The 27874-nt window shown below is 41.2% G+C and overlaps 1 protein-coding gene and 1 non-coding gene across 3 annotated transcripts; both read left to right on the top strand.

The window, feature by feature from the left end:
- Positions 1-5207: 5207 nt before the first annotated feature.
- On the top strand, positions 5208-16788 carry LOC125901935 (neuromedin-U receptor 1-like). 2 transcript variants are annotated; one of them, XM_049597970.1, is made up of 5 exons: positions 5208-5356; positions 9522-9755; positions 9855-10246; positions 11129-11359; positions 14367-16788. In XM_049597970.1, the coding sequence occupies exons 2-5, from the start codon at positions 9559-9561 to the stop codon at positions 14675-14677; spliced, it is 1131 nt and encodes a 376-aa protein (XP_049453927.1). In that variant the 5' UTR covers positions 5208-5356; positions 9522-9558; the 3' UTR covers positions 14678-16788. The 2 variants fall into 2 exon arrangements, with proteins under 2 accessions (XP_049453927.1, XP_049453925.1); XM_049597968.1 differs by having other exon boundaries at positions 9522-10246.
- trnar-ucg (transfer RNA arginine (anticodon UCG)) lies at positions 9013-9085 on the top strand. Its single transcript has one exon. It is a non-coding gene; the product is annotated as a tRNA-Arg (tRNA).
- Positions 16789-27874: the final 11086 nt, after the last annotated feature.

Genomic DNA, 27874 nt, shown 5'->3' with positions numbered 1-27874 from the left:
ACACAATCCCAATCCTCTTTTTCACATGGTTGCAATATGTGGTCTTTCAACCAGAAAAGTAATAGAATGGAGGATGATGAGGGTCAAGACTATGTAGGTTCATATATAAAGATAACAAAAGGTGTGTGCGTCTGTGTGTCTCTGTCTCTGTGTGTGTAAGCGTATAAGTGTGGGGACTTGGCTTTTTTTTTGGGTCGACAAAATGCAGTCCCCTAATGTAAGTCATTCAATTTTGGGGTGAAGACTTGGATTAAAGGTCCAGTGTGTAGGGTTTAGGGGAATACATTAGCAGAAGTGGAAAATTATGTAATCAGTATGTTTTCTTTGGTGTATAATCACCTGAAAATAAGAATCATCATGATTTGGTTACCTCAGAATGAACCATTTATAGGGAGCAGGTCCATCTACAGTAGCCCAGACTGCGCAAACCAAACATTGGCTCTACATGGGGACATTCACATTTCCAGTTGGCCACAATAGTTATCAGCCCCTCTACAACGAAAAAGCATCAGAAAAACACTGATTTTATTGTGAAACTGCTTTATTCAATGTTTTTACCAGTTTAAATCAACTTGTCTGTTTGTTTTAGAGAGGAAGAGACTGCTGCGGATAATTCAATTCCTGGTAATAAACCCCTAAACAAAGAACACTAAAGGAATCCCAAGGGAGGGTTCACACTTGGCAGAAGAAGACATTAAACATGGCTTAATAGAGACAATGACTCACAAAGCAGCTTCACTATAACTCGCAGCATTCACAGACAAACACTTGTCTTTATCTGGACACATTTTCCCCACAAATACAACACGCTAATGTTATTAGTACAAGCCTATGGCATTTTACATTGTATAAATTAGCCTAGTGGCTAGCGGACTTTTTTCTATACTCATATAAAACCAGGGACAACAGCAACATTTAACAAAGGTAAGGTTATAAAATTTGGCTCCATTACAACCCACAAGGTTCACTCACATACAACTGTCTTATCACGTTTCTCAAACAAATATAACATGCTAACATTATTAGCCCAAGTCTTCAAAATTTATTGTTTCTTATCTGTGGAATTAAAGTAAATAAAAGCTTTGTTTCCACTGAGGGAAATAGTTTCATCTTACAAAAATAGACAGGAGGTCTGCATCACCGCGATGTGTAGTTACATTTCTGGGGAGATGTGCGTCAGGCTCCACAAGGGCTTTAGTATAAATCCTGCATTAGAAATTATCGCTATGTCCCGAATGGTTTCTCTACAGAATTCTTTAAGACATTTTCTCAAAAATTGAGTGCTCTACTTAAAAAATGTATTTGATCATAGTTTAGACTTATCCAGTCTTCCTCCAACACTTGTCAAGCTTCAATTTCTCTACTTTTGAAAAAAGGCAAGGATCCTCTAGACTGCTCCTCATATCGTCCAATAAGTCTCCTTAATGTTGATGTTAAGATATTAGCTAAAGCGCTGGCTCTCCTTGAATCTGTTTTGCCCACCATCATCTCCTCAGACCAGACTGGCTTTATTAAGAATAGACATTCTTTCTTTAATATTAGGCATGCATTGAATATCCTCTACACTTCATCCTCATTGTAGCGTCCAGAGGTACTTTTGTCCCTCGACGCAGAAAAAGCCTTTGATCGTGTGGAATAGGTTTATCTGTTTTATGTTCTTTGACGTTTTGGCTTTAGCAATACTTTTATTTCTTGGATCAGACTGTTATATACTTCCCCCCTGGCTTCAGTTAGAACAAATAATACACACTCACCATTTTTTCCTCTGCAGCACGGGACAAGACAAGGTTGTCCATTATCTCCTCTACTCTTTGCACTAGTTATGGAACCTCTGGCAGCCTCGATTCGGCAATGCATAGATATTAAAGGGATTTTTTGGTCAAATCGGGAGCATAAAATTTCACTGTATGCAGATGATGTTCTTTTATATGTATCTGATCCTTTTTTATCTATTCCGCATATTCTTAATACTCTTGAAGACTTTGGTAAGTTTTCAAGATATAAACTCAACCTTGACAAAAGTGAGCTACTACCCATTTTCAATACTGACACCAGGCCAATCTCTTTTAATTCCCTACCATTTAAAATAATAAATAATCAGTGGCTTAGTGGTAGAGCAGGCTCCCCATGTACAAGGCTGTTACCGCAGCAGCCCGGGTTCAAATCCAGCCTGTGGCCCTTTGCTGCATGTCATCCACTCTCTCTCTCTCTCTCTCTCTCTCCCCCTTTCAAACTTACCTGTCCATTAAAGGCAAAATGGCCCAAAAAAATATCTTTAAAAATAAAATAATAAATTACCTTGGTATATCTCTTACAAAATCTTACTCTCAATTGTAAATCTTACTCTCAATTGTTAAAAGCCAATTTCACTCCACCTCTGAATCATACCTAGCGGGATCTTCTGCGCTGGTCTAATATGCCTCTTTCATTAATCAGAAGAATTAACACAGTTAAAACGAACATTCTTCCTCAGTTTTTATATTTATTTCAATGCATTCCACTCTTTCTCATCAAGTCTTTCTTTAAAAAGCTGGACAGCTTAATTTCATCATTTATTTGGAGCAATAAAACAGCTTGGATTCGGAAAGTATTCTTGCAAAGACCAAAGATGCATGGTGGTACGGCTCTTCCGAGCTTTCAGATTTATTACTGGGCAGTAAATATCAAGGCTATGCTTTATTGGCTGTTTTATACCACTTCTCATGATACTCCTGCTTGGCTACAAATTGAATCTTGTTCCTGCACTCAATTTTCACTCTCTGCCCTTCTGTGTACATCAATCCCTTTGCGCAAACCCAAGCCTGTCTGAACCCAGTGGTTTTACACTCTTTGAAAATTTGGTCTCAGTTCAGGAAACATTACAGATTATTTTCCCAGTCTATATATGCCCCTATTGCAGCTAACCATCTGTTCCCAGCCTCCCTCATCGACAAAGCATTTGATCAGTGGTCCAAAGCAGGTATTTCAAATATAAGCTTTCTGTATAATGAAGGAACATTGATGTCATTCGATCAAATCAAGAACAAATTTAATCTTCCTCCACATCTCTTGATATAATCTTGGAAATCAAACCAGAAGTCAAGGGAACAATATCCAAGCTTTATACATTTATTTTTGAGTTGGAAGACTCTTCACTTGTGTCTATAAAGGAAAAGTGGGAGAATGATCTTGAATGTAGCATATCAGAAGGTAAGTGGTCTTAAATTCTTAAAAACATTTATTCTTCTTGTTCACCGTCTTTATCTGTCTAAGGTCAAGCTCTCTCAAAATTTTCCGGAAATTAGCCCCACATGTGACAGATGCAAGCAAGCCCCTGCCTGCCTTTAACACACATTCTGGTCATGTCCCACTTTACTAATGTTTTGGTCTTCTATATTTAAACTGTACTCAAAAATAGTAGGCTGTATAATTAAACCATGTCCGTTCCTTGCTCTTTTTCGAGTGCCATCAGGGGATCTCATTTTAACAAACACTCAACTGAATTGTATTATTCTTTTAAACTGGAAGAGTGACTGCCCTCCTTCCTTTGGCAGGTGGATCTGTGATGTCACGTATTTTCTCAAAGTCGAAAAGGTTAGATATGTATTACAAGGAGCTACTGGTAAATTTAGTGTAATATGGCAGCCTTTTATTTCTTACGTGGATCAATTAACTACACCTCTTAACACTTAGAAATGGGTTTTGCTTGGTATAATTCTGAAACTGTGATCTGGTGCTCTGTTCAATCAATCAATCAGTCAATCAATTTTATTTATAAAGCCCAATATCACAAATCACAATTTGCCTCACAGGGCTTTACAGCATACAAGACTTGAATCTTAGGATTACACAACTGTAAATGTATTTGGTTGTGAGTATTTTGATTGTCAATGTGTTATGATTTGTTACGTAATAAGGACATGATGGTTAGATGTCGCTTTCATGTCTTTGAGCTCATGTTGATACGATGGCGCCAGATAAACATATATATATATATATATATATATATATATACATATGTATATATATACATACATATTTTTTTTTCTTGTTGCACACGTTGTACAAGATGCACATATGTATTATTCGTGATGCGTTTGTGCATTGTACGCGATACGTAGGCAGTCATTTTCACAACATGCTAATGTTGTTGTTTTCTTTTAGGGAGGGACTGGCGTTTCCGTATGGGTGTGGCCTTTTTTTCAGGCCCCCATGTGATTTTGTGGCGGACTTGAGTGCGACTCCAACAAGACTGTACGGTTATGCAGCCCTATTTTGTTGTGTCTTTCTATCTTGTGTTGTTGTCTCGTGCTGTGATTATTTGTTTTTTTATATTTTGGTTTCTTTTTACTTAGTCTATAATAATGTATTCTGTATAATACTTGGGCAACATTTTATGCTTTCGTCATGTTGTGTCCATGAATCTTTTGTGTTTAAAAAGCTCAATAAAGAAAAGAAAAAAAAGAAGAAATTACGCAAGATGTAAAACACACAAGAATTGTAGGGGCAATGTGATGATGTGACGAGGTCAATAGGAACGTCAGCAGCAACAGCAAAGGTGGGAAGTTTTGAGGACAAACTTAGAGCCCACATCTGAAATGTCCACAACTGTACGATGTGTCATTGCCGCTATGCAATGATAAGTATACGGCCATTTATGATGGTGCAACTGTAGCTTTTTCTGCCATGGTCTCGGAATTAACTATAAAAAATAGTCTCCTCGAGTGTCGCCATGTTTGTAGTTTACATCATGTGCATGTGGAAGCTTTATATACTGTGAGTTCTGAGGTGTGCCCTCTAGTGGGGTCCTCCAGTAGCACGCAGTACAGAGCTAAGTATGTCATGTGGTTAAAAAGTATATGGCCAGCCTGGGGGTTGGTCTCCAGGAAACCAGGAAATTAATGTATGTCAATGCAATGTCCTCTGTGTGTGTGTGTGTGTGTGTGTGTGTGTGTGTGTGTGTGTGTGTGTGTGTGTGTGTGTGTGCAAGGGAGACAAAGGAAAAAAAAGGTTAAAGAAGTTATGCTGGAGGAGAGAGAGATAAAGAAGGCAGCAAATGGTGAAGGCTGTAAACAAGATGATCTATGATGAAAAGAGAGAGGGAGACACAGAGGGAGAGAGGGAGACACAGAGGGAGAGAGGGAGAAAGTGAGAGAGGGAGAGAGGTGGGGTGAACACCAGTGCTCAAATAGGCTACGGGAAGTCGAAGCAGCTGTGACGCACTGGAGCTCCAAGGCAGTCAGGACAAAGTGCCAGCAAAACTACGTCCAGGATGCAGAGAAACGTGATGATCACACACCTTCTCACCTTTCTTCAGATCTGATTCATCTTGTAGATAAGACGAGGACAAAGTGCTTGAGGAGTCCACAAACTGCAGGTGAGTTTTTCTGTCCATGACATAAAGTTATCTTAATAACTCTGTTGCATGTTGAATGGATAAACAAATCCAGTGTGGGAACCCAAACAAAAGCTTCTCTGGACTCTGTGTTCTGTTGAACATAAATTGCAAAATAGACAACACTGAGACAACATTGTTAATCTTGGACTACATTTTTTCTCGAGGATACAAATGATATTTAAGAAAATTATACAGACCAATATTTTTTTTCCAGCATAATTACATGTAAATGGCTAGGAGAACATAAGCCAAACATCTTAATTACTGCTGTTGTGGTAATAATGCACGCCATTTATTCATTTAACTGATTAGACTGCTTGGACCGGTTGGTTGAAATTAGGATATCAATTCATGCCCTCAGGTGATTTTTTTGGTAGCTACAAAAATGCTGGCCACAGGTTAACAGTACATATTCTGACCTTCATATTGTTACTTTAATTAATAGAGCCAGTGGTGAAAAGCCTCTCTTTCATATTCAAACAAACCAGATGATTTACTGAAGGAAAAAAGTTTTTTTTTAAAAAAAAAGTCACATTACTAGAGCTCACTCTGAGTTTAATTTCTAATAACTGTAATGCATTATTTGTACCTTCATAGCTTAAAGGGGTATTTCAGTAATTTAGTGCTGCATTTTCATAAGGTTGAGGGACTCACAAAACACAGATTTGGACAGAGGGCGAGATTTATTCTGGCTTTCAGTCGCCAGTGTGGGTTAAGCTCCAAAACAGCTGGATCCGACAGTTCCCATGATGCAATTGGCTGTCACCTTTTATTAGACCTTCCTTTGCCTGATAAATGCTCACATCTTCAGAACTCTACTCCAGTTTTTCAGTTATAAAATTGAAGTCTCAACAAAAAAAAACAAAAAAAAAACAAAACATGATGGCATCACCATCCAAAAGATAGATAGAAGATGTTCTGCGTTCCAATGCAACATTATCGTATCATCTGCACAAAGTAAGCTGCGAACAGGTCACCCATGTAGCAACCCAATATCACTTGCTTTTTTAATGTATTTTTAATGATATACACTTACTGGCCACTTTATTAGGTACACCTGTTCAACTGCTTGTTAACTCCAATAGCAAATCAGCCAATCACGTGGCAGCAACTCAATGCATTTAGGCATGTAGACATGGTGAAGACAACCTGCTGAAGTTCAAACAGAGCATGAGAATGGTGATTGAAGTGACTTTGAACGTGGCATTGTTGTTGGTGTCAGACAGGCTGGTCTGGTCTACTGGGATTTTCACACACAACCATCTCTAGGGTTTACAGAGGATGGTCCAAAAAATAGAAAATATCCAGTGAGCAGCAGTTCTCTGGGTGAAAATGCCTTGTTGATGCCAGAGGTCAGAGGAGAATGGCCAGACTGGTTCAAGATGATAGAAAGGCAACAGTAACTCAAATAACCACTGGTTACAACCAAGGTCTGCAGAAGACCATCTCTGAAGCAACAACACGTCCAACCTTGAAGCAGATGGGCTGCAGCAGCAGAAGACCACACCAGGTGCCACTCCTGTCAGCTAACACCAGGAAACTGAGGCTACAGTTCACACAGCCTCAGCAAAACTGGACAATAGAAGATTGGAAAAACGTTGCCTGGTCTGATGAGTCTGGATTTCTGCTGCCACATTCAGATGGTAGGGTCAGAATTTGGTGTAAACAACATGAAAGCATGGATCCATTCTGCCTTGTATCAAGGGTTCAGGCTGCTGGTGGTGGTGTAATGGTGTGGGGGATATTTTCTTGGCACACTTTGGGCCCTTTAGTACCAACTGAGCATGGTTTAAACACCACAGCCTACCTGAGTATTGTTGCTGACCGTGTCCATCCCTTTATGACCGAATAAAAGGACATTTAACACGCGGACTCATGAATTCTAAACTGGAGTGCCCCCCATAGTGTTCCTCTATGGTGTTTATGTTTTGTATAAACATCTTAAAATACTTAAGATAAGTAGCTTAAAAAAATTGCAGCAGTCTTTCACGCCACCGGTATCAGTTAGTACGTAGCATTTATATAAGATCTGTGATTTTTGTCCCCAACAAACGCTCACTGTGTGCACCTGAGGAGTCATCTCACTATAAATAATAATAGTAAAAATGCATTTTGTTTATAGAGTGCTTTTCATGGTACTCAATAACACTTTACATAAGTTAATTGCTGTTGCTGTAGCCTCTGGTGGCCCAGGAGCATGCAGTGTCAGTGAAGGAGCTTTTAGCCACCTCCAATTGTTAGTACTATAGCAGCCTACTAAAAGCCTAGCTGTGACATGCAATGAGCTGATCCATACTGGGGCGTTCCACTGGGAGCTGCTGAGCGGAAACGGACATTGCTGATAGCTCAGAAGGAATGGAGGAAGAGAAGCAAGGCCGTAACTACCATTGAGGACACCGAGGTGATGACCTCGGTATTTTTACCCGACCTAAATGAATAAATAAAATGAAAATAAAAATAAACCATTTCATTTGTGCGGTAAAAGTACGTGGGGGGACCGATGGAAGTTGATTGAGTGACTCTCTCTTCTCTATTATAACAATTATTTAAAAAAGAAAATTCTGGTACTCTTGTTTGATCGACGCAGCTTTCATACAGCTTTGCATACACGTTACTCTTGGATGGATTACTCACAAATGCACAGAAATGCTACACATATCATATGAAACTGCAGGACCAGAGCTTTCCGAGGATACCACACACATCATTGTGCTGTCATCCTATCACGCTATAAATACAGATCAATTGTCTACAAAATAAAAACCTGACGAATTTCTTTACAATCCATTATACAGATCTTGTTATCAGTCACTTCATATAGTGAGGAATATCGTATCTTACCATGTCTTAGGCTTGCGTGTGTTTCTCCCTGTCTATCCACATTTGTAGTCCGGCTTTCAAGATGCAAATATCTCCATATTCTCCAATTGTCACTCAATCAAACTTTGTATGACAAGACCAGCGCACTTCACCTTTGCACACCCAGACAACAGTAGCCTAATTATGCATGCTGACAGGGCCATAGTCACCATATACATTGAGGGGGACACGCACAAACCACATGTTTTGGACAGCTGTGAAGTGACAGAATGTCCCACCATCATGGTTCTTATATTGCCAGATTCCAGAGAGTCTCCCCTCTTCAGATATGGCAGAATATGTCAACTTCCAACTTGCTGTGCTGAGACACATATAAAAATGTAAGAATTTAGTAACACAGATTTGTTTTTTTCATTGATATAAAAATTAATATAACCGACAACTGACAGATGTAGAGAAGTACTTCCTGCTAAAGAATAAGTGGTTCAAACATAATTATAAATACCCACAAACAAAGTTTGGTGAAAGGCAATTACGCTATAGTATGAAGTGGGAAGAGAAACATGATAAGATGGGGTTAATCTAATATGATGTGTGTAGTTCTTTATAGATGTAGCCTCTTAATTTGGCTGTCAAAGTACACCAGATTGAAGGCTTTTGATATATAATTGACAAAAATTTCTGACCCCCCACGTGCACCACGACTAAATGACCTCAGTATTTCAAAAATCCTGCGTACGGCCCTGAAGAGAAGTATTGTGAGAGTACACAAAATATATCACAAGGGACTGAGAAATATTGTGACTCAGAAGTAAGACCACGTGGCCTAATGGACAAGGCGTCTGACTTCGGATCAGAAGATTGAGGGTTCAAGTCCCTTCGTGGTTGACAGGTCTGACCTGATTTCAGTATTCATGGTGGAAGCATATTTTACAGATCACGTGTGGACTGGCAGCTGGAGAGGAGCCAGTTCTTCGCCCCTGGCCAAGTAGCAATCCCACAAACTGCTCCAGGCACGCTGCTCATAACTGACCTTGTGCTACGAACATGTTGCATGTGTGTGAAGGATTTGCGATATAGTCACATTTCAGCTGCCAGTTGCCTGAAAAATTGCGTAGATTGAGAATTAAACAATGAATATGAGGGAATGCAAAGAAAAAAAGCCAGTGGAGGCTCCATACCATCCTGAGCCACAGAAGACATTATAAGCAGCTGTTTTCACACTCTGTAGTTCTCCTTCTGATGAGTAGGCTGAACATCATGTGTAAAACTGGTGAGGCAAGTCTTTAAAATGCACCTTTTCTCTTCTTTCTTTTTCCATTAGGTTTAAAATACAAGTAACCTTCCTGCCGATCAGCAACATGCCGGAGTTAAACTGCTCCCTCGCTGCTCTTTTCACATCTGCTGCCACTGTTTTCAGTGACGTGGGCTGCCCCGAGGCTGCTGTGCTGTGTGGGATGAATATCTCCTGGGTGTTGGCTAATGCCACCGCACAAGATCTGGGTGACATGTGCTTGAGTGAGGAGGAGTATCTGGCCAAGCAGCTGGGGCCCTCAAGGTCCCCCATCTTCCTTCCCGTCTGCATCACCTACCTCACCATCTTCATGGTGGGCGTGCTGGGCAATTCTCTGACCTGCACTGTCATTTTGCGCCACAGGGTGATGCAGACGCCCACTAACTACTACCTGCTGAGCCTGGCGGTGTCTGATCTGCTGGTGCTGTTGCTGGGCATGCCATTAGAGCTGTATGAGATGTGGCAGAACTACCCCTTCCTGCTCGGGGAGGGGGGCTGCTACTTCAAAACTTTCCTGTTTGAGACGGTTTGCTTTGCCTCCATCCTCAATGTCACAGCGCTCAGCGTGGAGCGCTACGTGGCGGTGGTGCACCCTCTCAAAGTCAAACACATGGCCACGCGTGCTCATGTCAAGAGGGTCATCGTCATGCTGTGGGTGCTGTCCATGTTGTGTGCTGTGCCAAACACCAGTCTGCATGGGATTGCGGTGCTGCCTCCAAGGTTTGGACGACAGTTTCCCCAATCTGCTATCTGCTGTACGTATAGATTTCATTATTGAGATTTAATTTTTGCTATTTTTAGAGCAGATCTATTAGGATTTTTTTAGCAGCTTTGTTAGTCAGATATACATACGAAAATGCTCATAATGAAAATGCCAGCATGTTGATGTTAAGAGTGTATAATGTTTATAATGTTTACTGTCTTAGTTTAGCATGTTAACATGGTGAGATTTGCTAACTGCACACTGAGCACAAAGTACAGTGCAGGCCGATGTATTCATACATAAGTCAGCCCTGTCCAAGACGTTGTGATCACAACAATTATTGTAATTTAACAATCTCCATGGCATGGTGGTGTGGTGGTTAGCACTGTTGCCTCACAGTATGAGGGTTCCTGGTTCGAACCCAGGGTGTCTGTCCCATTGGTGTGGGTTTTCTCTGTGTACTCCGGCTTCCTCCCACAGTCCAAAGACATGCAGGTTAATCAGTAACTCTAAATTGCCCATAGGTGAGAATGAATGTATCAGCCCTGCAATAGTCTGGCGACCTGACCTTCTAATACTCTAATCCAGTGTGATCTGACCAAACTACATTACCATATACAGTACAGTGTAGGTTGCAGGTACAGGTAGTTCACATTCACAATATCTGAACCAAATGCCATGGTAATCCATACAATAGTTGTCAAGGAATGTTATTAAAAACACTAAATTGTCAGGCAGCCAATAACACCAGAGGAAACATCAAGGAAAAGTCAAAGATCACTGAAGTTAGATCCGCATCTAATAGTTGTTGATTGATTGATTTTGCAATCCTGGGCTGGGAAGTTTTCCAGTGGTATAAAAAGCTGTAGCAGCCATGGTACAGGTGGGATCATGATCTGACTGACACATCTATCTCTTACATTTCCATCCTCAGATGTGATTAAGCCCAAATGGATGTACAACCTGATCATCCTGATTTCCACGCTGGCCTTCTTCCTGCTCCCCATGTTGATAATCAGCGTTCTCTACCTGCTCATTGGCCTGCATCTGTACAAGGAGAGGATAATTGTGGTGGACACCAGGGGTAGCTTTGGACCAGAAAGTCTCTCCAGGTCTCACGAGCAGAAGCTGAGCAAACGCAACCTGCAAGTCACCAAGATGCTGTGTGGGTGTAATTTTGGTTTTCTTCAAGTTGCTAAGAAGCAGAAAACTACATTTAAATTGAGTGTGTGTGTGTGTGTGTGTGTGTACACCTATTGTTTCCAGTATAGTTTTAACTAGTCTCGCCACTAGACAATCAGAGATCTCCACCTTCTGATAGTCTGGGGACACTCTTTCTAAAGTGTGTTTAACACACCGGCGAAAATGGCCGGCAACAAAGCAATGCCTCCTGCATTTTTGAAAAGGACACGCCTTCTCGGAAATGTGCGCTCCCCCTTTTCTCGTCCACAAGGAAACAAACACACACAGAGAGCTTGAAAATGGATGCCAAGAGATTTAATTCCGTTTTATCAAATGTGTGCTCATCCGTAAAGAAAATATTTTTTCCAGCAGATGTCTTAGTTACAACATTATTGAGCTAACTGGAGTAGTTTCATGTCGTATCCGACAACAGGAGGCTTTTAACAGATGATGTCCTGATGTTACCTTTGCTGCTGCTGTTAGCTGTCCCTGTCAGCTGCAGCCACAGATGCTTTCTAGACATCGTGATTTCCTAAAACTGAATAATTACCACACATAGCAACACAAAACTGCTTTGCTAGCTCAATCATGTTGTAACTAAGATATCCGCTGGAAAAGATATTTTTTTCATGGACCGTTTAATGAGTTATTACCTATTACAGACACTGCTAATAGCTAACAGGGCTAACAGCTAACGGTTAGCCCAGCTAAACGTGCACACAGAAATAGTAATGTTTGTTCAATCATTGTGTTTATAGACTTTACAAACATCGGATTAGTCTAAACGGTGATACAGTGATGTGAAAAATGTGATATATAGGCTATATATATATATATATATATAAGTAAAGTAGTATTTGTAAACAACAAGGCGAATCCCTCTATAGTCTGGCCAGATGGATGAGTCATGGCCTTGTAAAAGATTATGTTTGTTTCTTTTAGTTAGTGAGAATGTGTCGCCGCAAACGCAACAAACATCCACTAACTTTGACAGCGTTTTCTGCGAGCACAGCTGAGCCATTTCGTATACCGCTACACATGTTTCTAGTGGGACTATGTTTACAAGCTCAAGAGTTCAGCGAGCAACCGAAGGACCGCCCTGCAGATTTACTATTGGTTCTGCAACGTAGGGAGTTTTTTTAAACTCTGAAATTGTATCCGCCCATCTAAACACAAAATCAGGGAGAAAGTCATCAGTCTTTAGTTGAGCAAAGCGTCTAAAGACTGACTTGTGATTCTAAGTTTTAACTTACAGCCCATTGGTCTCAGCTTTGTCTAGATGTCTGTCACATTATGGTAACTAAAACTGACGTCCGGATTGCCAGTGTGTCTGGGAATATCATGTGACAGCTCAGTTGCCAGAATAAATGTTGGCATTGTACGTTTCTGCATGTTACATTTGAATTTGTACGCTTTTGTTGCTACTAAAATCGCTGAAAATTTCCCAACCTACAATTGAAACTCATCTGCTTCTGCCACTACAAACACACTTGGACATGTCCCGAACTCTCATTAAAAAACACCCGCCTCTGTTGCTACAAAGACACTTGGACATTCCTGTGCTCTAATCAAAAAAACACCCACTTTTGTTAGTGCAAACACGCTTGGACATGTGCTGAATTCTCATTAAAAAATACCTGCTTTTGTCGCTTCAAAAACAGCTGGATATTTCCCCAACTCTCAATAAAACTCAACCCCATCTGTCACTTGATATGTACCTAACTCTCGTTAAAAATTACCTTCTTGTAACCACAAAAATGGCAGGATATGTTCTGAACTATGGTAAAAAAAAAAAAATACACAATTTTGTTGCTACAAAGATGGTAGGACAAGTCCCATATATCATTATAAAACACCTGCTTTTGTCATTACAAAAAAAATTAAAATGCCACTTTTGTCGCTACAAACATGCTTGGACATGTCTCGAGCTCTCGTTAAAAAAACATCTGCTTTTGTTGCTACAAAAACCGCTTGACATTTTCCAAACTCTAATTAAAGCTCACCTGCTTCTTTGCTACAAACACATTTTGACATGTCCCGGGCTCTCGTTAAAAATTACCCTCTTGTAGTCAAAAAAATGGCAAGACATGTCCTGAACTATTGTAAAAAAAAAAAAAATAATAATAATAAATAAAAAATACACGCTTTTGTTGCTACAGAGATGGCAGGATGTGTCCCATCTATCATCATAAAACACCGGCCAAAGATGTCCTAAACTCTTGTTAAAAAACACCTGCTTTTGTCGCTACAAAAATGGTTGGACATTTCCCGAACTCTCGTTTAAACCCCCCAGATTTGTTAGTCTTGAACAGTGGTCTGCTGCTTGGTAGTCTTGCTCACTAGACCTTTCTCAAGAAAATTAAGGTCTGGCTGGGCTGACTCTCACTTTGAGATTGGAGAAAAAAACGCCCTGGCTGCTTGTACTTCTTTCAACCAATCACAATCGTTCTGGGCAGTGCCACAGCAACGGTGCACTTGCAAAAATATTGCTGGGGGGAAACAGGTTTTGGTGTAACACGCCCACAAAAATATCGCCTACAGGACGCGAACCATGGCAGAAAAATGGCTACATCCCCGCAAGATCAAACACCGCAAAAGTTAGTAAAGGACGTGTTGAAAACGGTTGAAAACTGCCAGAGGTGGTAGGGCGGGACTTCAGTAGGTGGCTCGTTCCACCCAATGAGAGGCTGATCTATGCAGCAAACTTCCTCCCACTCAGACTAGCTACTTGGCAGCTGTCTTGCCTAAGGTGTCACACCATCCTCCTCCTGATGAGAAACTCAGCTCATATTCATGTAATCTGAACTACTTCATATGTATGAAATGTATAAATGTAACATATCTGTTCAGAAATGTACAATGCAAACATTTTATTCTGGTGACTGGGCTGTACAAGTGTATACAATATGTGTACATGTGTTTCTGTTTGCCTGTCTTCAATCTACCTGTCCAGTTTACTACTGTTCACCTAAACTGTCTGGTTTGTCCAGGTGTGCTGGTGGTTATGTTCGGCATTTGCTGGGCTCCCTTCCACGTGGACCGCTTGATGTGGAGCTACATTGACCAGACGTCCGAGGAGCACCTCCAGGTTTTTGAGCACGTCCACATCGTCTCCGGAGTTTTTTTCTACCTGAGCTCTGCTGTCAACCCCATCCTCTACAACCTCATGTCCACGAGGTTCAGAGAAATGTTCAGTCACTTTACCTGTTATTCTCACAGCTGGTCGTTACAATCCAGCATACAGATGACCCAACGCAGCACCTTGAGCGAGAAAACACTAAACAGCATGAAATGTTCTTAGTCGGGGCCAAAGGACATCCGAGAACATTATATACAGAAGTTAAAGGAAAAACCAAAGTGGAGAAATGCAAGAGCCTGGAAATGTTGTGGATCATATCCTATGGCCTACAAAGTATCCAGAATTCATTTCAGCTAGCTACCACCATCACCAACACACAAAAGTGATGTGAAATGAGTGAATGTCATCCCTCCAATAGAGCTCAGAGACTTGAAGAATCTGCTAAGGAGTACTGAAGCTCTTCTGGAGGCCTGTGATGTTCCAGCACCTCATAAGACACTTTTCTTTGGTTTTTCCTTTGACTTGTCATCCATGACTAAATATAAGTTGCCCATTGACTTTCATATTAGAAAGGCTCCCCAAATGGAAGGATAACCCTCAAAGTGTTGGTGGATGTTGCATGAAGATGTAATGACATTTCCCCGAATGGACAGAACCACATAATGAAAGGTTATGTGGCAAGCCTTAAAGGTCCATCGTCTAAGATTTAGGGGGATATATTGGCAAAAATTGATTATAATAAGTATGTTTTCTTATGTTTTTGTATAATCACATGGAAATGAGAATCATTGTGTTTTTGTTACCTTAGAATGAGCCATTTAGGTGCGAGTCAGCACCTCCCAATCTGCTGGCAAACCGGGCTGGGGGGAGAGTTACTGCCTCAAGCAAGGGAGTTCAATTATCTGGGTCCTGTCCACAAGTGAGGGTAGAATGGAGTGGGAGATGGATTGGTGGTTTGGTGCGGCATCTGCAGTGATGCAGGTGCTGCACCGGACCATCATGGTGAAGAGGCATTCTGAGCCAGAAGGCAAAGCTTTCAATTTACTGGTCCGTCTACATCCCAACCCTCACCTATCATCAAGAGCTCTGAATAGTGACCGAAAGAATGAGGTTGCAGATACAAGCAGCTGAAATGAGTTTCCTCTGTGGGGTGTCTGGGCTCAGCCTCAGAGATAGGGTGAAGGGCTCGGATATCTGGAAGGATCTCGGAGTAGAGCCACTGCTCCTTCGCATTGAAAGGGGTCAGTTGAGGTGGTACAGGCCCAGCCCTGGATAAGCGGATGAAAATGGATGTCTGTATGTTTTTGTTACCTACGAGTGAGCCATTTATATCTACATAGGGAGCAGGTCCTTGTCTACAGAGATCGCCACGTTGCATAGCCATGTTTCTACAGTAGCCAAGAATAACCAAACTAGCTCTAGATTGGGTCATTGACGTTTTCACATCGGCCACTGTAGTTAGAAGTCCCTCTGCAACTAGAGCATCGGAAAAATGTTTTTTTAATGTGAAAATGCTTCATTCAGTGTTTTTACTTGTTTAAATAACCTGGGGTCTAAATTTCAAATATTGCATACACATGGAATGCCTGAAAGAGGTGTAGGCCACTTCCCATGGATAAGTTGTGATCTATAAAAACAGACTTGAGGGGAGAAACTTTGACCCATACTCATGAACATTTTGGAGACGGGAAATTGGCGATGCACATGGTGAGGTGGACGCCTGATTGTAGAAATTGTCGAATATTTTTGGGCGCACGCCATTTTTGGCTTTTGTCTGTATGTACATTTCTAGTATGGATCGTATGCACTGTTTTATACATGAGACCCCTGGTTCATTTGCTTTGGAGAGGAAGAGACCTCTGCGGTTGATTCTGCTCCTGATAAAAACCTTTTGAACGTCTGGATCTTAATTTATCAGAGATGAAAGGCAAGCACAAACTACCAGATGCTGTGAGAGCAGCTGGTCTGCGACATGCCAAACAGCATAGGAAAAACAGTGATTTGTAACACAATGCCTTATTCAGTGTTTGTACTGGTTTTAATCAGCGGGTCGGTTTGTTTTCAAAAGAGAAGGAGACCTCTGTGGATAATTCAGCTCCCTATAAAAACCTCAGAAACAATGAACACTGGAGGAATACTAACCAGGAGTTTCATCCGGTTGCTATCTGCAATTCTCACTCCTAGATGCCACTAAATCCCCCTAAATCTTACACACTGTTCTTTTAAGAGACTGACTTAAAAAACAAGTATTCTTCATAGCCGCACGCTCTTCTACTGTATCTGAAAGTCCTCCAGACTGCAGAAATATCTACAGTGACTGAAATCCTATTTCAACAGAGGACTGAGGAAGACTGAATGAAGTGGAAAAAATGATGAGATGGAGCAACGTCGACCTCTCTGACGCCAATGTTTGGATGAACAATGAAATTATCATATGAATGATACAACAGCATTGTCATGCATGGGAAATGTAACCCATCGTCTGTCTCTTGTATTTGTGTACGATGGTTAGCACGGTCGCCTCGCAGCAGAAAGGTTCTGGGTTTGAATCCTTTCTGTGTGGAGTTTGCATGTTCTCCCTGTGCCTGAATGTATATAGCTAATGGGTTGATGGTGAATGTATTTTTTGTGCATACTGTATGATTTCAAGCATAACATTTCCAGGCTGGCTTAGTGTCTGCTGCCTATCAGCGTGCTTTCACAGCAAAGAATGGATGCACAATGGCTCCTGTTTAAAAGCAAGAACATTTTGTCTAGGAATGAGTCGTAGAATGAGTGGGGTGAAAATGAAAGTCAGTTAACTGAAGCAGGGTAAATAAACACAAGGTAATGGTTTATCTATGGTATTTGTAACAAGTAGCATAGCTGATTAGTCATGTGCCTTACAAGTATTTGAATAATATTATGAAAATACTGAAGACACAATGATTTTTTTTAATGCTGTTTGTCATGTTTCCACCTGTTTTTTGTGTTCTTACTCGGACCATGTGCAAAATCAGTAATAGCACATGTTGTTTAAAGCTTAAAGGGACAGTTCACCCCCAAATCAAATACATATTTTTCCTGTTATCTGTAGTGCTACTTATCAGTCTAGATTGTTTTATTGTGAGTTGCAGAGTGTTGGAGATATCGGTTGTAGAGATGTCTGCCTTCTCTTCAGTAAAATGGAACAAAATGGCACTTGGTTTGGTGGCACCAAAAAATACATTTGAAAAACTCAACAGCAATGTCTCTTTCTAGTATCATGACCCGGTTACTCAAGATAATCCACAGACCTTGTTGTGAGCAGTCTCATGTAGGAACTATTTTCTTTCTACCAAACCAAACCGGCCAACGGTATCACTGCACAGAAGGAAGAGTGCATCTACTCATGGACGAGAAGCTTGTTCTAGTGACAGCACGAGATGTCAACATTTATGGCATCCTACTCGGCTGAGCTGTAATGTTAGCTAGCTCAGTGGTGCTAGGTGAGTTAGCACCAGACTGTTTTTATGTATTCCTACAAAAAAAAAAAAAAAAATCATGAGCCGCAGTAATTTATGTATTTTGCAAGGCTGTGATCAGGTGACCAATGCACTGATGGGAGTAAAGAAGGGAGTAGTCCCCTTAAAGAGGCAGATTAAGGTGGTAGATAGGTCAAAAAAACACGAGGCAATCCTCTAGGAGACAGGTGTTCAGAACCTCAAAATAACTGAAGTGAACTTTGAGTCATTCTGAGGTACGTCGTAACCACATTTCTTTTCCTAAATGTAACCTACATACGTCTAAACCTAAAGACACCCAACCATGTTTCTAAAACTAAGCCAAAGTAACTTTACGTTAAGTACGCAACATCACTCGTGGGGCACTACTTCGTTAGATATCATACAAAGAGTTGTATGTGCCTTTCTGGAGGATGTTATACTGTAGCGTCCCTTAGCAATGAAGCTACGAGGCACGAACTGACTGACAGGCTTCACAGCGTCTAAAAGCACAAAACCTCGCTGAGAGTGACACATTCACTGACATTACGGAAAACTCAGTAACTGCCAAAAGAGACCATTTCACTGCAGGTGAACATAACACATTCTTAACAGTGACAGAATCCATACAGATAACATCACATCACCCAGTCTGCTACATTACAAACCATTGTATGAGGATGAATTGAGTGGATGCACACTTCCTTCTGCACAGCTAGTCTGAGTGGGAGGAAGATCGCTGCATAGATCAGCCTCTCATTGGGCGGAACAAGCCACCCACTGAAGTCCCGCCCTACCACCTCCGGCAGTTTTTAACCGTTTTCAACACGTCCTTTACTAACTTTTGCGGTGTTTGATCTTGCGGGGATGTAGCCATTTTTCTGCCATGGTTCGCATCCTGTAGGCAATATTTTTGTGGGCGTGTTACACTGAAACCTTTTTCCCCCCAGCAATATTTTTGCAAGCACACCGTTGCTGTGGCACCGCCCAGAACGATTGTGATTGGCTGAAAGAAATACAAGCAGCCGGGGCGTTTTTTCCTCCAATCTTAAAGTGCGAGTCGGCCCAGCCAGACCTTTCTTTTCTTGAGAAAGGTCTGGTGAGTGAGACTACCAAGCAGTGACATTGTTGGTGCTGGTTACATGAGTATTGAATTGTTTGCTCGAATAGATAATAGATAAACACTTCTTTCTGCGCAGTGATACAGTTGGCGGTTCGGTAGAAAGAAAATAGTTCCGACATAAAACTGCTCACAACAAGGTCTGTGGATTATCTTGAGTAACCAGGTCATGATTTCTGTAAAGAGACATTGCTGTTGAGTTTTCAAATGTATTTTTTTGGCGCTTTGAGCACCACAAGCCGAGTTCCATCTAGTCCCATTATACTGGAGAGAAGGCAGACTTCTCTACGGATGATATATCCAACACTCAGCAGCTCACACCAAAACAATCTAGACTGATAAAAAGCAGTACAGGTAAGAGGAAAAATAAATATGCCAGGTTTGAAGGATCACCTGCATCTGTTGCTCTTCTTGTAGTAAAACATAGAAGTGTAAACATACCTGTATGTAGGACATGTGAATATTTATCTACTCTTTGATTACTGTTCATAACCCGATGCAGTATTTAAAAAAGCATGTATCTTTTTCTCGACGTGTAGCCTTGAAATAGTAAATATGATTAAATTACCTGCTTTCGAACACCAGTGCTGTTACAATGTGCTTTTCTTATGCGTTAGCTTGGAAACATGTGCATATAACAAGTCTTTACACTTGTTTTCATGTTCAGACTCTTAAAGATCAACCAGACTTCTGTGGAAACATCATGGTTAAAGTGCTGCCTGACAGCACAAGTTATTTATGAGTGATGACGTCTGCCAAGAGCTACCAGGACATTTCCACTTGACTGTCTCATCTCAACTGGGTGACACACAGAGCAGGGGGAAAACTCATTTGCACAAATGGAGATGATAATTATGAGGGGTAGAGGGGAAAGAAGCTGTCACTGGATCAATAATACAGAAAACATTAATGATGATCGACTTGAATCAGGAGGACATACAACAACTGACTGATGGATGGAGACAAATCACGTTGCAATGACACACTGTTATCAATGTGCTCCACCAACGCTAATGAACAGCAGTCTACCCACAACTTCCATCGCTATAAGAGAAAACACAGTTTACCCACCGGCTCCACAAATAGTCTCGTTTAAAAGGCAGCATCACAGTCTCACTGAGGTAATGGTATTCATTCACAAGCGTGGTTATTATAACCACCTATGGCGCTTTGATATGACAATATGAAGCAGACAGTATCATTTAACTTTAAAGAATTATGTGAGCAGCAGAGTGTGGGCGCTGTGAAATTAAAGCAGGAATCAGCCCAAATGAGAAATGCGATGTGTTTCATTTTGACTTTCACTCACAGAAATGGCATGTTGGAAACCATAAAATCCCAAAACTGGAAACAATAAAAAGACAATGTGATGCTCAGTGGGAGTCGTATAAGGGGAGGTGGATTGCAGGTGAAGGTTTTGGTCTCACATCAGTGCTGGAAGAAAATCTTACAAGTAAAAACCTTCTTTTAAAATCTTACTTTGAGCCGGGGTAGGCAGTTTAATTTTGGTGTCAATGGGAAAAAAATCCCATGATAACTTTTGAGCATATTGTAATTCAGGTGGTCTGGGAGAAAACTAGACTTGTACATGTCCTCTTGGCTCTGCTTTCAGGCTTTAAAGAATCAAATACATGACAGGAGACTTTCACTAACCACAGGTTATTTTGGAGAGAGGGTGTTTCTAAATGCCAATGCAGGTGCACATCCCTTCAATTAAAGCCTGATTCAATGGCGGAGAATCCTGCAGAGAAAGTTGCTATTCCAGCACTGACAACAACTGCCTACACTGCAAAGCGACCCAAAAAAAGAAAATGGACTGCTTGAAAGAGAGTCTGACAAAAAATTAGATAAAACGCATGTCAGTATCAACGAAGTGTTTCAAGCATGGAGAGAAAATATTGGTTATAGTTTAGCTTTCTGCTAACCAAAGGTTGACACCTGCAGCTTCAAGTTCACGGTTATGTAGCTAACATTAACTAAAGCCTCGAATCACAGTGTGTCCTCAGCATGGATGAATTATTGAACAGGTCTAGAGGTCACAGTGTCAGGGGCTTAAACTGTCAGGGGTTCTCCTGGCCTTCACCTGCAAAATGTTACTCAAATGAATATGTACCACCAAGGAAGAGACTCAAAAAACAACCACAAAGAAACATAAAACTACAAAGAGACATAGAACTACAAAATGCGTAATGACTATGAAGAGGAAAGAAAACAGAAGAAAACAAAAACTAAAAGGGGCTAAAGAACTATAAAATCTGTGTCGGTCCCGACTTCCCACTGGTAAGGCAAACTTTCTGTTGCTGCCTTTACACAGGTTATCTCCAGTGCTGCTGCTGGTCACCAGCCTGCTGTAAAACCAGGCATTGGGGGTTTTGCACTGTTTGAATTTGAGCCACTACAGCTACCGACCGCAGCTCCATTTCCCATGCTAGTGACCAGGGAAGCAGTCCACAGCTTGATAAAACTTGTCTCATTTGTGGTCTGATAAACCAAGTTAAGAGAGAGCAGGGCAAGGAGGGGCTGACTCTACAAGACATGTGCATATGCTCACGGTTGTCTGGTGGGCTTAGACAGAGAGGGGAGAGCTGCAGGAGGTTTAAGTAAAACTACGTTAAGTATCAAAGATAAAAATGGTCCCTGACATTTAATTTTATATGTGATGTTTTTGGATGAATATTACTGCTGAATTAATGTGTATGTTTCATTTTACTGCTGTAGATGTGTTAATTTTACCTCCCCTTATATATAGCTGGGTAGGTGAATTTACAGCAATGTGTCATATTCTATAAGATCATCATATGTTTACATAAGCTCAGAAAACCCACCCTGTTTTCAGCTTTGTGACGATTCATTTTCCAGTTTAACAAGTAGGAACACCAGACAGGAAGGGGATGAAAAATTGTAATCTGAGAGGTTATTAAAGCTAAGCCTAACTAAAGACGAATGAAGTAGATGAGTAGATGTACTTAGTTACTCTCCACTGCTGCTTCACATCACTTGTTTTCATCTGTTCAAACTCAACCTACATGGAAATGTGTGATTCATCTGCATCACCCTGACATGTTTTGACTCACTCACAACATAATGTAAGTAGAGAGTCACAAATTTAATTTATCTTAATAGACACAATGGAACACTTACAGACCATTGTTAAAGCAGCAAATGATAGGGAATTGAAACCTACGAGCTGCAGCAGTCTTACAATATTCTTTTAACATCAGAATGATAATTTGAGATGAGTGCAAGGACAGGACGTAATGTGCAAATGTCCATCAGAGACAAGACAGATATGGAGGAGGAGAAGTGATTCACTGCGGAGAGGATGATGTGAGGTGTCTTATAATGAGATGAGTTTGAGTGTATTGTGAGGACGGGGACTGACATTGATGGACTGGAGCTCGAAGGTCAAATCTAACAAGAAACAGAAGTTGAGAAAAAAGAGAAGAAGTTAGACTGGTTTGTCCGTCACCTGTGTCATCAGCAGCACCATCATTTAGAATTCAGTACCAGCAGCACAGGCAGCCTATGGAGGGAGATTTCTACACCCAAACAAATATCCAGCAGTGGGGTGAAGCCAAACCGGAAGCCTACACAAAGTGCCATAAACTGCAGTTCCTCTAATGGCCACTTGAGGCTGGCTCCAGCAGCAAGTCAGTCCCCATAGACCCCCATGTTACAATGCCCACATTTGAGGCAGAGATAAACAGGTACAAAAACCTGGTATGGTCACTGTAGCTAATTTTCACATTTTTGACAACTGTACAGAGGGTGAATTTTTATATAACTCACCCATTTACATTTTATTAATTAACTTTCACATAATTAAGCGAGTGTCCTCGGCTTCTCAGTCAGATCCACCCCTTGCTCCTACACAGCCCCAGCCTCTCCTCTAAATATGGTCACTTCTGGCTCCAAAAAATACAAAATGTGAAATTCCAAACTTGAGGCTTGAAAACACGAGTCCAAAAACAGATGGGTGATGTCACAGTCTATGGTGAAGCATATGAAAACATGAAGTTTAAAGGGTATAAATTTGGTGAAATAATGTCAAAAACTAAACTTAAAGCTTTGGGTACAGACTGAAATGTCCTAACAACTATCTAAAGGGTTGCCATTACATTTTGTAATGATATTCCAAGACAATGTCCAAGGCAATGTCTGACTTTGCTAATTCTCTGTTTTAAGCTTGTTCTGCCTCCTGCAAGTGACCACAAAAAAAATAAACAAGTGGTTGAAAGCCAATTGTACTGGAAACCAATGTTCCCCAGTTCAGAGTTGGTAATGGACATGGATGCATCTCACAGTCCAAGCACATGCAAGTACAGTTAATTAAAAACTCAACACAGGATGTGCCAAGCATCGGCCCTGTGCATAGTGTATGCCATCACCTCCGCGTCCTCTGATCCTGAACAGAATGCATGATGGAGAATGAATGGATGGACTATTATGGGAAAAAAGCCTGAATACTAATGGACCGAACCACGGATTCTAGGGCAAATGCCCTGTGAGGAATGAATTTTCTTACAAAGAACCCCGGCCCGTGAATGAGAATGTGAAGAACACCATTTTCTCTCCTTCCTCCCTTCCTGTAAATTGCTTGTACTGACCGGTATTGGAGTGTCAAGGTTGAGTCGCAGCATTATTCAGCGTGGTACCTGGCAAAATAAGCTCACACACTATCTGAAAAATGTACTTACAAGGCTACGGCGAATGTCCATGTAAGCAGAAAGTAATCTGGAGACTGTAAATATTGGCAGATAAAAGGGAAAAGGGATATCAACAGCACATTGATTAAACTCTGGCACCGCTTCACTGTTTTCATTTTCTCCCTGTTATACCAGCCTTGGTGGGTGAGATTAGCTCTCCGCTCAATTTATACGCAAGCTATTTCACGAAAGGCAGGTAAAGCTCAGGACAGAGGAGTTCTGCTGTGATTGCATTTTCCTTATGTCTTTAAGTCTGATGCTCTTGTGCTGAAATGACTCAAACACCTGCAAAGTCAAGAGGGAGAAACAGGAGAAAGACACGGCTCACATAATCCAATATCTCATCACTTAGTGTTTTTATCTACGTTCTAGCAGCATGGCTCTGGGGACGACGACATCCCACTTTGTTTCAGACTGATATATTTTAACAGCTATTAGATGAACAGCTGTGACATTTCATAGAGACACTCAAGGTCCCAAGAGGATGAACCCCGGGTTGATTGCCTGACTTTTTCTCTAGCGTTGGTGTGTAGTTTTTAGAGCCTTTGAGGAGGTGCATCGAGCTTTGAAGCCAGTTTTACCTGTGTGGAATTATATCCGTCACGTGTAGCCTAAACAGACTTATCCCCATAGACTTACATGGCAAAAGAGACATCTGCAAATCAGTGGATACATTTTTTTGAGTGCCACAACCCGTACGAAAGGACTTGTTTCACTATCAGGGTTATGAAAGTCTAGAGCAAAGGAAAATTGGTTCAGCCAAAGGGTCCAGATTTCTCCTTAGTCATTAGTTCAAGGTCCACACAGTTTGATATATTCAGCGTCATACTTGTGTTTGGCCGTGTCTCAAGCTAGTTTGCTGTCTCTGTTAAGTCGTCGTTTGTTATTTACTCACTCTATAGCAGAAAACCGCACTTCAGAATGAAAGCTCTGTGCTGGAAATTCACTGTACTTAAAAATAAAGTTGATACGTTACCATTCAAAATGGCTCCTCAATCCACTTTTGGACCCACGACCCACCAGCTGGGAACCACTGGTCACACGTTTGAATCATTTTATCCACATTCAAGTCACGGACCTGCACCTCTCGAGTCTTCTGACCATTCAAAGCGCTTTTTACCCTACCAGTCACATTCACCCATTCACACACATTCATACTCTGGTGGCTGAGGCTACCATGCAACGTGCCACCTTCTCTCACATCCTCACAAGGAGCTCCAACGTATCTCCGCGTGAGGATGTGAGAGAAAGATGTGAAGAAGAGACCTGTGTTTCCTCTGCATTTAAGGGATTAAAAGATCCTTAAAGATGGCAGGGGGTCATTCCTGGTCATGTGAGAAGAGTGAAGACTCAAGGAAATGTAAGTTCTCATAAGGAGAAGAAAAAGAAATTTCCTAAAACAACCGGGCACTGTGGTTCATAGCAAAGCAATTAATCTTGTCTGACATTTACCTGAGGTAGTATCAGTGCTGCTGGGGTGAGAATGCGGGCAGGATACAGAGTTCACAGACAGAATTTAGAGCCAGCTTTTAAGTAAAATGCACCTCCAGGCTGCACAAGCAATGTAATTGGTAAAATTACACAGCAGGGCTAATGTTATGTAATCTTATTTTATTATTATAACTTTGTGAAACCTGAAGATTCGGCTGCACATTTTTCAGACACTAAATATCATCAGCTTAAAACGAGTAGTGAGTGTGTTCTTACACAGCTGTGTGTGACTCTGCTGCTATGATCTTTTCAATAAAGCACCAACAGTCTCCAACAAAGGAGCTTGAAGATTACCAGCAACATTCTCCTTTGAGTCAGTGTTGATGGGATGTTCTGTGTTACAGTGAAATATTGGTGTAACAGACGGCTTATTGCTTGAGCGCTGGATAAAATAATTCTTTAACTTAAACCACTGCACATCTGTTTACAGTTGTGGCAGAAGTTTAAATATAGACATCCTCCTCTGCTCATAAATCACTGTTCTCTGTTACAGACTGAATTTATTGTTGGACTGGTTCGGAGAGAATTATGGAGTGAGATGCACAATATGTCAACAGCTGCATTAAAGTAAACCACACATCAACACCAAAGCAATTGATGTAGAGAAAGGTTGCATTTTCTCTTGTATGAGACGAGATTAATTAGAATGTAATTCATATTCTGCTAAAACATGACATGCATTATGGGTTAATTGTTATTACTACTCTCTATTTTAAAGGGACAGTTCACCACAAAATCAAAAATAGATATTTTTCCTCTTACCTGTAGTGCTATTGATCAGTCTAGATTGTTTTGGTGTGAGATGCTGGGTATTGGAGATTTTGGCCGTAGAGATGTCTGCCTCTTCTTGAATGTAATGGCACTAGATGGTGCTCAGGATAATCCTCAGACCTTGTTGTGAGCAGATTCATGCAGGAACAACTTTCTTTCTGCTTAACTAATAATAACATAACATTTAGCAACTCACACCAAAACAAAGTACACCTGAACTAAAGTTTAAACGCTACACTTTTGTTTTTGCTCACAGTTTTCACAATTTTGAGTTAAAAATCTCAGACTTTTTAATGCACTCAGCAGGCATATTTCTGTCAAACGTCAGTCCCAAATTTGTTAAAATCTGTGTTTGTGAGCACTTCTGTTCCAAAATAATCCATCCACCTGACAGGTGTGGTGTATCAAGGTGCTGATTAAGCAGCAGCATCACTACACAGGTGTGCCTTGAGATGGTCACAGTAAAAGGCGCTAAAATTTATCCCACAACACAAAGCCACAGATTTCGTAAGTTTTGAGGGAGCATGCTGTTGGCATGCAGACTGCAGGAATGTCCATCTGAGCTGTTGCCCCTGAACTGAATATTAATTTTAATACCATAAGATGTCTCCAGTATCATTTTCGCCCACCCAGACAAACAGCCCCACATGTAACCACACCAGCTCAGGACCTCCATATTCAGCATCTTCCCCTGCAAGATCATCTGAGACCAGCCATCTAAACAGCTGATGCAACAACTGGTTTGCACCACCAAAGAATATCAGAAATCTTCTCAGGGAAGCTCATCTGCATGCTCATCATCCTCACCAGGGTCTCAACCTGGCAGCAGTTTGTTATCATAACCAACTTGTGCGGGTGTAAGGATGGTTGGATGCACTGCCAAATCAGGGAAACACCACTGGAGACGTCTTATGGTTGTAAAATGAACATTCAGTTTGAGCTTGGTCTCACTCCGAATTTGTTGAAATCTGGCACTTGGGCAGTGACTTGCGGCATCAGAAGCCAATATAAAAGGCGTCCTTTAATGTCAGCATGATACACAGCCAGTTGCCGTTATAGCGTAACGGCATGCGGTTGTGTGAGGGGGAAACACAGTGGAACAAGGACGAAAGTTAGGGCAGCAAAGTCCGACTGGGGCGGACGAGAGGGGTGGTGGATGGGTCCAACAAACACTGACTTTCACCCGAGAGAGCGGTGTTTGTGTCCTGCAAGATTCTAAAGCCAAACCCTGTTCTTTTTTTCCTAAACCCAACCATGTATGTTTGGTGTTGAAGGGAGAAAACGTGAATTTGCGGTGTTGTACCTACGTAATGCTGTAAACCTTAAGTTTCCTGTGAAAACAGAAGTGTATTTTGAAAGAAGACAATGCATGTAACAGGCAGAACTCAACACGGCGACCCAAAACGTCAACAACCAACGCACCCAGGGTACCTTGCACGGCGTATGTGGATGTGGAAAATCCATGACCAAACGTCGATATGTGACGAGGTCGGAGTGAGGATGTGTTAACAGGAAACAGCTCTGGTGGACATTCCTGCAGTCAGCATGCCAGTGGCACGCTCCCTGAAAACTTGCAGCATCTGTAGCATTGTGGATGGATTATCTTGGAAAATGAGAAGTGCTCACTAACACAGATTTTTAGAGAGATACATCTACTGAGTGCATGAAAACGTCTTGGATCTTTAACTTAAACCTGTGAAAAATGGGAGCAAAAACAAAAGTGTTTAAATTACAGGTAAGAGGAAAAATGTGTAATTTAGATTTAGTGGCTAACTGTCCCTTTCAGTGCTGAGGAACCAGTAAATTACAGTATAATATCACACTGTAATGTTCCCTGTAACCATACCAACTGGTTTCAGCTAATTAGCAC

This window comes from Epinephelus fuscoguttatus, linkage group LG15 (assembly GCF_011397635.1).
Source record: "Epinephelus fuscoguttatus linkage group LG15, E.fuscoguttatus.final_Chr_v1".
NCBI lineage: Eukaryota > Metazoa > Chordata > Actinopteri > Perciformes > Serranidae > Epinephelus > Epinephelus fuscoguttatus.
The sequence above is the reverse complement of the archived record's forward strand: the minus strand, read 5'-3'. Positions and strand labels throughout refer to the sequence as shown.

What these genes read in the sequence shown, in the direction of transcription:
- LOC125901935 (XM_049597968.1), top strand. Translation starts at nt 9,559, where the DNA reads ATGCCGGAGTTAAACTGCTCCCTCGCTGCTCTTTTCACATCTGCTGCC. An exon ending in TCCCCAATCTGCTATCTGCT is followed by an intron (nt 10,247 to 11,128) that starts GTACGTATAGAT and finishes TTCCATCCTCAG; the next exon opens with ATGTGATTAAGCCCAAATGG. An exon ending in GCAAGTCACCAAGATGCTGT is followed by an intron (nt 11,360 to 14,366) that starts GTGGGTGTAATT and finishes TGGTTTGTCCAG; the next exon opens with GTGTGCTGGTGGTTATGTTC.